Source organism: Glycine soja, chromosome 17 (genome assembly GCF_004193775.1).
Source record: "Glycine soja cultivar W05 chromosome 17, ASM419377v2, whole genome shotgun sequence".
Taxonomy (NCBI): domain Eukaryota; kingdom Viridiplantae; phylum Streptophyta; class Magnoliopsida; order Fabales; family Fabaceae; genus Glycine; species Glycine soja.
Genome location: NC_041018.1, coordinates 7,718,371 through 7,731,856, shown reverse-complemented (window position 1 = coordinate 7,731,856; position 13,486 = coordinate 7,718,371). Strand labels below are relative to the sequence as shown.

General features: G+C 31.8%; 1 protein-coding gene across 1 annotated transcript; it reads right to left on the bottom strand.

Annotated features, from left to right (window-relative positions):
• Positions 1-2,516: 2,516 nt before the first annotated feature.
• LOC114392204 (probable WRKY transcription factor 61) lies at positions 2,517-7,397 on the bottom strand. Its single transcript, XM_028353256.1, has 5 exons — positions 7,135-7,397; positions 5,435-5,512; positions 4,761-5,312; positions 4,343-4,456; positions 2,517-3,646 (listed from the first exon to the last, which is right to left on the bottom strand). Exons 1-5 carry the CDS (start codon positions 7,237-7,239, stop codon positions 2,693-2,695), a joined length of 1,803 nt encoding a protein of 600 aa, XP_028209057.1. The 5' UTR covers positions 7,240-7,397; the 3' UTR covers positions 2,517-2,692.
• Positions 7,398-13,486: the final 6,089 nt, after the last annotated feature.

Genomic DNA, 13,486 nt, shown 5'->3' with positions numbered 1-13,486 from the left:
ATTCCCGTTCAACTCCCTAGTAACTCACGCTAGTCCAAGTCCGGAGCAACAAACAGGCCCACTTCAACTCTCCATCTTACAACCCATGAACCCACCGGAAGATTCATCTCCTGCCCCTTCCTCCCCATCCATCACCAACTCCCCATATATGGCCCAGTCTTCCACCGAACCCACAAACCCCACTCAATCTCCTCCTCCAACCTCACAATCATCCCCGCAACTCTCTGCTCCACCACCCCAAACCATTGTCCACCCAAATGGAGGTGGGATCATCACTCGGTCTAAAAACAACATTATCAAACTCATCCAAAAGCTTAATCTCCATGTCCAAGCCTCCTCTCCCATTGAACTCAACACCATCACCCAGGCCCTTCGCGACCCTGATTGGCGCTCAGCCATGCAAGCCGAATTTGATGCCTTACACCACAACAACACTTGGGATCTTGTCAGTCGGTCCTCTGATCAAAATTTGGTTGGCTGTAAATGGGTATTTCGAATCAAACGAAATCCAGACGGATCAATTGATCGTTACAAGGCTCGGTTAGTCGCCAAAGGGTTTCACCAACGCTCTGGTTGGGACTATACAGAAACTTTTAGCCCCGTTGTTAAACCGGTGACCATTCGCATTGTCCTAACTGTTGCAGTTCGTCAAGGGTGGCCCATACGTCAGCTTGATGTCAATAATGCATTTCTTCAAGGGACACTTAAGGAGGAAGTCTTCATGATACAACCACCTGGTTTTGTCAACAAAAACTTTCCTGATCATGTTTGTCGCCTCTAAAAGGCACTCTATGGGCTGAAGCAAGCACCCCGCGCCTGGTATACGGAGCTTCGCGTATTCCTGCTCTCCCTTGGTTTTGTCAATTCCACTGCAGATGCATCTCTTTTCATATACCAAAAACCAGAGGTTACACTTTACTTATTAGTATATGTTGATGATATAATTATCACTGGAAATTCATCTGCAGAGTTGTCCAAACTCATTGCCACACTTGCTGCTCGGTTTTCGTTAAAAGATCTTGGATGTCTCAGTTATTTCTTGGGTGTCAAAGTAATTCCTTCCGTTGCAGGAATGTTTCTTTCACAAAGGAAATATATCATTGATCTGCTACATAAATCAGGCATGACAAATACAAAACCAGCATCCACTCCTTTGTCAGCGAGTGTTCAATTACTTAAAGATTTTGGTGATCTCCTACCCTCTCCAAAGGAGTACCGCACACTGGTTGGAAGCCTTCAATACTTGAGTCTTACACGTCCAGATATCGCCTTCAGCACTAACAAACTCGCACAGTTCATGCAAAATCCAAGAACGGCGCATTGGTCTGCACTCAAACGAGTGCTCCGATATTTGGCGGGCTCTTGTGATAAAGGAGTCTTCATCTCAGCGACTGCTCCTTTGACCTTTCATGCCTACTCGGATGCTGATTGGGCTGGTGACAAGGATGATTATGTTTCAACCACTGGTTACTTGTTGTATCTCGGTAACACTCCCATCTCCTGGAGCTCCCGCAAACAACGTTCTGTTGCTCGATCATCAACTGAAGCAGAATACAAAGCCTTGGCTGACACGGCTAGTGAACTATTATGGGTTCTTTCCTTGTTCACAGAACTTGGTCACATGCCCACTGCCAATCCAGTCATATACTGTGACAATCTTGGTGCCACAAGTCTCAGTGTTAATCCTGTCTTCCACTCTCGGATGAAACATATAGCCTTAGCCTACCACTTTGTCCGAGAACATGTTCAACATGGCAAGTTTCGAGTGTCTTTTGTGTCTACCGATGATCAACTTGCTGATATTCTAACAAAGCCTCTGATTCGCCCTCGGTTCGAATCGTTACTGTCCAAGTTGCATCTCTCATCCAGATTATACAACTTGCGGGAGGATATCAATCATAATAATTAGTTTTCAATTCCTTTAATTATTTAGCCGTGCAAATCTGTCATTTTCAATTCTGATTTGTTGAGAATTATTAGGAGATTGGTAGCTTGATTCACTACATATTAGGGCTGTTCACTTGTATATATATCACTGTAAACTAATATCAAATTCATCAATAAAAGTTACAAACTTATTCCTCTATATATATAACTTGATTCTGCTTTATAGTATCATAATAACGCCCATTCCCAAGGAAATTAAGCTAGATGAGTTTTTCTTTATTTTATGTGTTGAAAGTCTCCCACATGTAGTTATGAGAAAATGAAATATATTAAAGTTTCATATCAAATAAAAATAATATCAAGATCGATTATATAAATAAAAATCAATTCTTATCTTATTAGCAAAATTTTATAAAAATTAATTAAAGTTCAAACTCATTTTCTGACCTACTATCAAAACATATCTTATTAATCCGTTTATCACGCTCTAGGCCTTCAATAATCATCGGGCCATACAATTTAATAGGTCAAAGTCAATCCTTTAATTTGCTGCACAACATGCAATTTACCCAAAATTATTTTACTGGTGCAGTAGCTTTTGACTGAACCTTCGATCGATCGGTAGCGTATTTCATCCCAAAATCAAGGGAAAAACATCTATGTTCATACTTTATTTACCTGTCTATGCTAAATTTTACTTAGCATCTTAATTATAATTACATCAATGCAATCCAACAAAAAAAAAAATTAAAAAATTAAAACAAAGTCACTAGATAGCTATATAGATCGAAATATGATCATTCAATCAATTGATGGTGGTGTTGCTATTATCAGCAGGAGATGCAGATGCACTTTTGGTGGTAGAAGAAAACGGCAAAGACGACGGCGGCAGAAACATCAAACTTTCCGTCTGTGTATTCGCTACCGGCGTTTTGTTCACGAAGCTCGATGCACAACCTTTCTCCGACACTGGAAACACCTCACCCCATTTCATTTTCTGACCCAAACTCAAACTTTCTCCGAAATTACAACCTTGACTTCCTCGCGTGTTTCCAACACCACCGCCACCAATAAACGAAGAAAGTGCTGCTGCCAAAGCTGACTGAAAAGTGGGGTCCGCTGTGATCACTTTCGTTGCTGCAGAGATAGTATCAGCTTGAGGAACAAGGCTTGTGTTGTTGTTGTTGTTGTTGCTGTTGTTCTTTTGCATGTAGGATTGGTACACGTTCTCCATTTGTTGTTGTCTTCCAAAGTTCACACTACTAAGGATGTCCCTATTATTGTGGTTTAAGAAGCCGTTGCTCCAAGATATAGCATTGGCAATTTGGGAGGAATTATTACTACTGAAGCTTAGGCTTGATGAGGAAGAAGGGTATCTGGGTTGGTTGTTGTTGTTGTAGTTTGAATTGAATCTGAAAAAGGGTGATGATGAGGAGGAAGATGCTGCAGGGTGTGAAGTAGTGAGGTCTAGAGTTATGGTTGGATGTGAAGGTGAAGACGATAGTGCAGGGTTGGATAGGTATAGTTGTCTTGGCTTTGAACCTTCAGAGAGATAGAAGTTGAGGCCGTGGAGATTTGTGGGGGTTGCTGAAGGTATTGAGGCGGAGTTAGAGTTAGAGGTTGATGAACCAGACAAGAGCATGGAGGCAGCTGCGGAAGTTGTGGATGCCATGGCAGTGGCTGTTGGTGGAAGAGAGTGGTTGTGGGTCCCTTCGTAGGTGGTGATTAAAATCGACTTGTCATCAGCACATCTTTGCACCTGAAATATGTAAATGAGTCAGGTACATTTTAATTAATAATATAAATAGTAGTATTTCTATATAAAAAAAATTATATTCTAGTATTTTTTGTGTGACTAAACCACAGACATTTATAGGTAATGTGGGTACAACTATTATAGGTGATATAAATTTTTTTTAAGTATTTAATACAATAGTAATGATATATAAATTATTTTTATTTTATATATTTTTATGATTATTTTTTATTTTTTTCATCAAATATTTTCCTTAACACAATTGTATATAAATATTCTTTAGTTAAGTATTTAACTAACTAGGAACTTGAAATCAATATTACGGATTAAATGAGAACAATCGTAAGTTAGTTGATCCAGTGTTATAATTTTCTTATTGTTTTAGTTTTTTTTTCTCTCTTAATATATCTTTTACAATTCTGCTTATTTTTATATCTTTCTTTTTTTTATTGTCACTTTATTACAATTTTTTACTTTTCTCTTTTTTCATTTTGAATTATAATAAAAGTTCACTTTATTTTTGGGTAGGTTGGGACGAAATGGAGAGATAAATGAGAAGAGAAAAAAATATAAAAAAAAGTTATAGCACTAGCTATAATGAAAAACAAGAAATAGATTATAATTTTTCTTATTCTTCTTTTTTATCTTTTTCTTAACTCTTTTACTCAATGGAGTGTATAAACTCCCAAATATAGATACCTGTTTTCTAACTGGGCATGACGGTGCAATTGTGCAACGATAGTAAGCTCGAGGGCAAGGATTCCCCTTTGAAATCTTTTGTCCATATTTCCTCCATTGGCATCCGTCATTCATCTGTTTCAAGTAATTAATATATTTCAAAGCTTAAACACAAATAGCTTTCTATATTTTAAAACTGTTCAATACTAAAGGAGTCCATTAATGTAAAAATTAGAGGGCGTGCGTGAAAATATCATATTTCTCATGTGTAGGAATAGTATCATACTTAGACATCATACAAGAATTAAAAGAGAAGAAAAGGTTAATTTCACTCACTAACAAATATAATTATTAACCAACTAACTATTACTATTTATTGATAAAAGAATGCTTAATAGAGAATAAATAAAATGAGCTAAGAGAAGAGATCGAGACTTACTGTTGGAGTGTCACATCTTGCTCTAACACAAACTCGAGGTTTCTTTGTAGGATTTTGCTGAGCAACTTCATCCTCTGTACTGTCTCTCATAGTCTTGAGTGCCTCCTTACTCTCCCCACCTTCTTCCTTTGGTACTTCACAACTATTTTCTGGGCTTGGAATATTATTAGGCAAAGCTTCAGTCGTGCTTCCTGACTTTGATGTTTCAAATTTGCACTCTAGTCCAAGAGTCAACTCTTCGTTATTAAACCCTTCATCATCCTTCAATGGCTTATTAGAAACTTTGATTTTCTCATCACTTCTTGCATTAATGGTAGGAACTCTTCCAAGGCAGAGGGAAACAAGATCCGATTCCTCTAATATTTCTTCATGGCTATCAGCCTTTCCTTTATCAACGTTCTTTTTTGTCCCTTGTTGCTTTAGTATATCTTGAAATTGCATCTCTAGTGTCCGATATTCATTCATTATTTTGTTCAAACACATCTTTAGCCGTTGATTTTCTTCTCTCACCACACCCATTTCAGCTTTAGCAGTCTCAAGCTGATCATCAACCTACAACCCGAGCCATAGATACATATGAGTACTAATTGTTCTTATAATTAATTAGTTCCTCAACCTGAACAACGAAAATGAGAAAAAAAAAAAAAAACTAATTGTATCATTATAAATTTAACCTCGTCTTCCTTTTTGTTTGGGGATGTGCTAGGTCCAGCCTCTAGTATGGATCTTTCGGTATTAGCCACGAGTGGTTCCTGTATATATATCGCATCAACAATATTCATCAAATAAATATGCATGTACTAATGTGATTTTTTTCGGTACATATTTTTCTCTAATATGTTTCATGGATGCAAAGCATTCAATTAGGTTTTTCCAAATGTTAATTTCCTTCTACATAAAATAAAAAACAATTTGGGAGTACTTTTGATTGCCGGCAATGTCATAACAAAAGAAAATGAGAATTCATGCGTACAATCGAATTAATAAAGGAAGTAAATGCGAGCAATGAGGAAATATGTGGCTATTAAGAAACTGATTCCAGAGTCTTTCCCTTTCTTATTTGGCTCAGTGAGAATCTATTGGTTTTAACTTGCACGTGCAGGATGAATTATATCATGTCTTGGATATCATTAATTTTCTTCTCAGGCACATGCATGGGTCAACTCTTATAAGAGATTTGAAATAACCCTTTCAGTAGTATGCTTACCAAAAAAAATGACAATGTTTTCAATAATTTTTGCAAAGGACATGTATGATTGGACATTTGTATTAGTTTCTCAACCAACAGCTTTCTTTAATTAACTTTTGGTTTAAGATTTCTTTTTAAAAAACTGGTTCAAGACTTTCAGTATAAACTTATTTAAAAGATACACCTTCTTGATTAATATGTGCTGAATAAGATAAATTCTTTTAAGGGAGAAAAAGCTCTTTCACTTTGTTCATTTTTATTTACAAAATTAGAATTTAAAATTTTGTTCATAGGAAATTAACTTCCTTACCATTTGAGCTAATAGACGTTAATATTAACAGATTCTTTTGAAAATAAATCTTATCTTTTTTTATTTTTTATATAGGAACTAGATAAGATACCTGTATTTATAATATCTACACATTCTGCTTAATTAACTAACTAAACTAGATTTCACTGATAAATAAATCTTATCTTTGAGTTGACTAATTCAATTTTACTCTGATAAATGTAATGTTCAAGCTGTAGATATATATACATAATCTTTTATTATTATTATTATTGCTAAGAGATAAATCATTCTGGAGCTATAAATTATATTTTATATTTATTATGAATTATACCAAACATCCTAAAGATTAATGTTATAGGTTGTGATTTTACGATAAACGTACAAATTATACCGATCAAGATGATGATGATGATACGGCAAAAATAGAACCTAATTAAGTATGTTTTCGAAATAAAAGCATATTAAAACCTACAATAATATTATGCTCTAACTAATCGGATTGAATTTTTTGTAAAGATTATCTGCGTCGTAGACATGAAACGAATTCACCGAAGAGCCCCTTTAAATTTTGGGAAATAAATATAGATAGCAGAGGGGGGAATTAATTAAGGAGAAACCAACATTAAAATGATCAAATTATTATGTTTTAAACATAATTATTCCATAATTTCTATTTAATTTCATCGATTGGTCATTTATGAAAAGCTTAAAGGCTGTCTAGAAAAAACCAAATCCAACATGAACTAACAGAAATTAAGATCTATATATGCTTACAAAAAAAAAAAAAGAGACTTATTATATATAGAAAGAAAGATACTTTTGCCATTCAAAAGTTAAAACTGATGGCCCATAAATAGCTGGATATTAATTAGGAAGAGAATATTAATCTTCACCTCGACAATAATCTCTTGTTTATGACGACCATCATCATCACCAACACTATTTTCTTCCTTGAGTCCGCTAGATCCATCACCAGATCTCTCCGAAGCAATCTCCATATATGGAAAAAGGAAGTTTCGATCTTTCTCTCTTCTCCGCTAGCCCTTCTTCAATTCCTGTTCAGCTTTCTTCTTCTTCTGCTAAGTCTTCAAACAAAGCCCTCCTTTTATATTAATATGGACTATAGAGATATAGAGACTAGAGAAAAAGGGGCCTGCATGAAGTTTTTGACGCATGAAAAGAATTGACTAATTAAACCAAAAAAGAAAGAAAATTAGTGATTGGTGCCATCGTTGAAGTTTCGTACGTTTTGTAAAGTCACATGGCCCAAAAGACAACAACGGTTTTCAGGTCAAATTTTTGCCACTAGTGGCCGCAACCAGCTCCCTTAATTTCCTATGTATATTTTTTAGGGGACTTAATTTCCTATGCTTATCAACATATATTATTTAATTATTTCTTGGTCTTCTCTTCGAGTCAAGTATTTTAACCAAGTGCGACTTCCTTGCCTTTGGCGTATATATACACACCATTTTAGAATATAATACTGTACGTAAAACATTAAATAAATTTTTGTCTCTTCCCATTTTCTTTAACAAAACTTATGAGAAAAAGATATGTACGAATTAGAGTGTAAATATAAATCTGGGTGTGAATATTACAAGAATTCACTTTCCCCGTTTTGCAATGGACCCAAGTCACCCAACTACATCCATCATCTGGATAGGAAAAAGAAAATTCGATCAGAACTGGGACAAGCGAGGGTCAAAGTATAGGGCTATGATATGAGAGAATTCCTCATTGGTTCATGCTGATGTAGTGATGATGATATCTTAGCTTGATAATATCTAGGGTTTTAAACTTCTAGTTCTAGCAACTTGTTCGTGGATATGAAGAATAGTCTGTTTGTCATGGCTCACTGACGTGACAACTACAGAGGGAAAGGAATGATAAATGGACGATCATGGGGAATATAATTGGTTACTTTGAATAATCTATTTGTCATTGCATTAATATGCTATGTGATGATTTTTTTTTTTTGTACAATTGGTTACTTTATATGAAGAGAGAGGTATAAATGCAATGTAACCGGTTGGCCGGAGGTGTTTAATTATGTTGCTAGCTTTTAAACTTTTTTTGTACATTCTTTTGGGTACCACCAGTACCTTTTTAAATACTTAATTATTTATACTTTTAAGATTCAAAAAATCAGGTCAAATAATGATATTATAACTTTTTTCTCTTTTTATAACTTTTATATCTTTAAAAATTTAAAAGATAATTTTTAAACAAATTTATAATGACTTTGATGAATTATTTTTATTAATTCAAAAGAGTTTTAATGTCTCATTCTAAAAAGTCGATCTTGTTGTCAGCCTCTCTTTTTCATTTAGATTTGATTCGGGTTAGGGGAAGACAACTTCCTCCATTTTTCATTTTATTATTATTATTATTTAAAGTTTAATATCTACGAGCCCCCCACATCGCCTGTTTTTTTTGGGTCACTACGTACTATTATAAGCATTAGAAGATAGACTTTTGAACGCAGTGTAGTGCCCACTGTTGAAGGAAGACGTTTTTAATGCTAATTCAGTTTTTCTCTCTATTTGAAATTTTAATTTTTCTTTATGTTGCTATTCAAGTTTTAATTAAACACTATTTAAGGTTTAAATTAACTTTGTTGGATATAAAAATATACAAATAAATTTAAGAAGAGAGGACAGTATTGAGTATTCCAGTTAAATTTGAAGAACATACAAAATATTTCATTTACCTTCCTACAGAGAGAAGAACGAAACTCTAGGAGCTCCAACTTGTGTATTATGAGTATATGCAAAACTCTATATTATTTAACTCAATCAATTCCATGGGCTTTGATTTAATTTATGTAACATCCCACCAATCACACTAAAAAGAGAATGATAAAAAGATTATGTAGATATGAAAAAAATAATTAATTGATAATATTCATACCAATAAGATGGATTTACTTTTTCGATAGTCACTTAAAAACTTTACCTTTAAGTGTGTATGACTTTTAGTAGTTACAAGATAAGTGATTTTTTTAGAAATTTATCAAAAAAACGTCTAAGTAAGAATAAAATATGTCAAAAAATTTCATATTGATTTGTGAGAACAATTATTGATACTGAAAAAATACCATGAAATATGAGTAACCGAAAAAATTATCAATCACGGACGTTACATTACTAACGTGTAACAAATTATAAATTTATTAGAATACATTTCATTCATATATAATATATAGTTTATCTCTTTGTACATAAGTAAAGAGTAAATTATTCTGACGTTTTCTAATTAAAGATTAGTCCGAGATGTGAATTTAATTTATTTTAAAAATCTAAGAAGATTAATTAGTGTTAGACTAACAAAGTGAAAAATATAGGAGGAATGATCAAATTCTTAGAAAGACGATTAATATGATATATAACCTAATCTAATCAAATGAACTTTAAAATAAAAGTTGTAAGATTGTGGAATAAACGAGGCACACCCATATAAATTGGTCAATGGAAAAGTCCAAAGAGAGTATAATAATCTTAGTCAACTAATATTCATGTATCATCATATGTAATCACAATTAATTAACGTGTTAATTATTACGTATTTAATGTGCATCACACATTTGTTTAATGACAACTAGTTAATATAGTAGTATCAATGTATCACACATGTCTTGCGTCACCGCAGCCATAGAAAACGAGGGAGGCAAGTTAGGTTGGCAAATGACAGATATAAAAAACTATTGAACTTTCAAGGTCATATACTTTGTATATGTGTAGAATAATTTAACCTACTAGTTATCCAATTGTTTGGTACCGTACTTCTAAATGTATGTAATATAGTATATAGACAACTTTTCTCTTTTTGTTTAAATGGCAATGACAATCTAGGGATCAACTCCGTTCACGTTCAATTATTTCATTTATTCCTAGCCTGAGAAAGTTAGACTTTTCTATAATGGTTTGTCTTATAATTGTTGTTAAAAGTCTCAAGTTTAAAGGATGTTAAATATAAAGATAATTTATAATTGTTGTTAAAGGTGTCTTTTAATCATCGTTAAATATCTTCTTTTTTTTTTTTTTTGCAATAGTGCTTCTATGAGCTAGAACCAAAAAGATTCAAAAACATTGATATTGTTGAATACGTATATTAAATTATCCATTAAGGATGCAACTCTTCTAATGAGATTTTACTCTTACCAGTGACTAAGTGATTAACTGACTATAATCTATTATCCATTATATATATATATATATATATATATATATAGAGAGAGAGAGAGAGAGAGAGAGAGAGAGAGAGATAAAACAGATTAGTGAAATAATTTATTTCTTACAGCGGTGCAAATCAATTAATATATATATATATATATATATATATATATATATATATATATATATATATATATATATTAACCGTATGAATCAATTTTATATTGATAAACAAATTTATTGATTTTTATAATTATTATTTAAAAAATTATATTAAATTATCAATGAAGAATTTAAATTAATTAATTTATACTAATAATACAGATTCATTAATTCAACTTTTAAAACATTAGTTATTATTTATTTATTTATATATGTTTACTTATTTTTAACTCGAACACGTTAATTTCTTTAATTTTTTCTTACTCAATATATATAATTTTGAGGGATCCCTAAGATACGACTGTCTTATCAAATACACGTATAATTATAGTAATAGATGTATCGGTAAAAAATGATTCCTTTTGTTTAATGTGCTAATGATTCGAGGAATTTCGATTATGATAATATCTAATTGAGTGATCTTTGAGAATGATTTGAGCAAATTAAAATAATTTATTTTAACTTTAAATAACTTTTTATCCTTGTAAAATAAGAGATTTTTATTTTTTATTTTAGTCCTTAAAAATTTTTGTTTTGATTTTAATTCTTTAATTTTTTTCTTATAATTTTAATTCATATTATCAAGTAATAACATTGAATGATAACTTATCATGTCATCAATGAGTCTAACATAAATACATGATACTTGCTCGTAATTTTTTAAATAAATAGTATTTTTAATTCTTCATATTTTTAAAGTAGTTGATATCCTCTGATTAGTTGATCAGAAATTTAAAAATATAAATTACAAAAAAGAAATACATGTTAAACTCTTTGGATGTGAGAACTTAATATGTTTGTTACGAACCTGACCAATGATGTAATGGTGACCGGTGAGAATAGCAGTTAGGATAGTCAGAATAGCAGCTCCCTTGATGGAGCATGTGTTGGACAACATAGGCCTTTTTGTTTAATATAACCTACCAAGTCCAAAATAAAAAGGGATTTTCATCTTGCACCTACATTTTTCCAATATACCAAACAATGAGAGGGAAAAATAAAAAAATACCCTTACATACAATCCATACAGATTGTGGCTTACGAATTGGTGATTCGTAAGCCTCATACGGATCCATAAGAGACTTACAGATTGAAGTCTCATACGGATTGTAAATCTGTAAGTCCCAACGGATTGTCAATTCGTACGTCTCATACGGATCCGTAAGTCCTACACGTTAGAAATTTTTATTAAATTTATGATTTTTATTTAAAATTTATATATGAAAAAAATACATTACTATATCAAAATTAATTGATACAAAATTTATTATGTAAACTTATATGTATATTAAATAAACATTAAAAATTTTAATGTTATATATAACGATATTAATTATTTTTTAACATAATTGATTTATTACCTTAATTGGTTAAACTTTGATAATACAAAAATAACATATTCGAGACCTGAGTCATTAATTTTAAATTATTTCATAAAATATATTTTTAATAATCCGTATGAGTTCATACGGATTGGTCTTACGGATTGCTAATTCATAGACTATACAGAGAAAAAGTTATTTTTTTTTAAAATATGTTGGGTGTATAAAATTTAAATAATGTAGAAAAAATAATCCAAATAAAAACGGACTAGTTCCCAATAAATAGGAATTCGGCCCTTCTTAATTTATCTCAAGTTTGGTTTTCATCCTCCGAAAAGAAGTTTGGTTCTCGACTCTCCGCAAAAATGTTGGAAGTATTTTTTTTTTCTAGGAGAAAAAGAAGAGTTGAAAGTTGAAACTAACATATTTTAGTATTTTGCTAATTATCCCAAATTTACATTTATATTGGTAGCATAAAAAAAATAGTCACAAATAATTGATATCACACGTGCTCGTAAAAAAAAATCACATGTGAAAATGATTACAGCAAAAAAGTAGATACAATAATAATATTTTTATTTATAATTTAGCATTACTCAACAATAAAAACTTCCCAAGTTTGAATATGATTAATTTTTTTGGAAAACAAAATTTGACTTAAATTAATAAAATGCATTTTGGTTAAAGTTAGATTTTAATGAGTTAACTTACGTATGATTTAGGCTAGTTCAAAATCAGCATGATAAAAATATTGACAAAAATACGACATGAGGTTCCTTTTACAAATTATTTACCTAAATGGGTTGGGTCTGTTTTGAAATTATTTATCTCGTGGGTCTCTTTTTATACTATAAGGCGCTTCTCTGTTGGGCGCGTTTCTTGAAATGACGACACGTGACATGGGTTAAGAAGTGGTGACTTGCCAGGCGTGACCACACGTGGTGGCCTGCCAGGCGCGATCACACATGTTGGTCTGTCAGACACTTCCTTCCACGCCTCTCTATAAAACCCCTCTTCCTCCTTCGTTCCATTTGCACTACGAAATCGTTGAAGTGTTTTACGCTCAACTGAGTCTCACTCCTTACTGTTGTATGTATTATTGTTGAATTGCTTTATACCGGTTATAAATTTTGCCCAAAACTAATAAATGTTGTTATCTTCGATATATTATAGCATTATTTAGTATTTATTTTGTTGATGATAATAATGATTATATTTTGTAGGTGCATAAACAAATTGACACGGACGATAAATTTATTGTAACTTTGTTTATATTTTTTGTGTGATAAATAGTAATTTATTGTAACTTAATAATTTAATATTTGGTTATAATTATGTTGTGTTTATATATGTTATATTTGTTTGTTGATGACAATAATTATTTATTGTAGTTGTTTTTATGTCCACCACATTATTATTATTATTAGTTAAGCTCATAATTATTGATGTTGTTGGTATATTTTTTTAATAACCAACATTTACATAGACGTTACAAATAAATGTCGATTCTTTTATGTATCATTCACATTATCGTTATTTATTTTTATTTATTTTAAAAGTATTGCGCAATAAGATTGAAACGTTAA

What these genes read in the sequence shown, in the direction of transcription:
- LOC114392204 (XM_028353256.1), bottom strand. Translation starts at nt 7,239, where the DNA reads ATGGAGATTGCTTCGGAGAGATCTGGTGATGGATCTAGCGGACTCAAG. An exon ending in AACAAGAGATTATTGTCGAG is followed by an intron (nt 5,513 to 7,134) that starts GTGAAGATTAAT and finishes ATATATATACAG; the next exon opens with GAACCACTCGTGGCTAATAC. An exon ending in CAAGATGTGACACTCCAACA is followed by an intron (nt 4,457 to 4,760) that starts GTAAGTCTCGAT and finishes TACTTGAAACAG; the next exon opens with ATGAATGACGGATGCCAATG.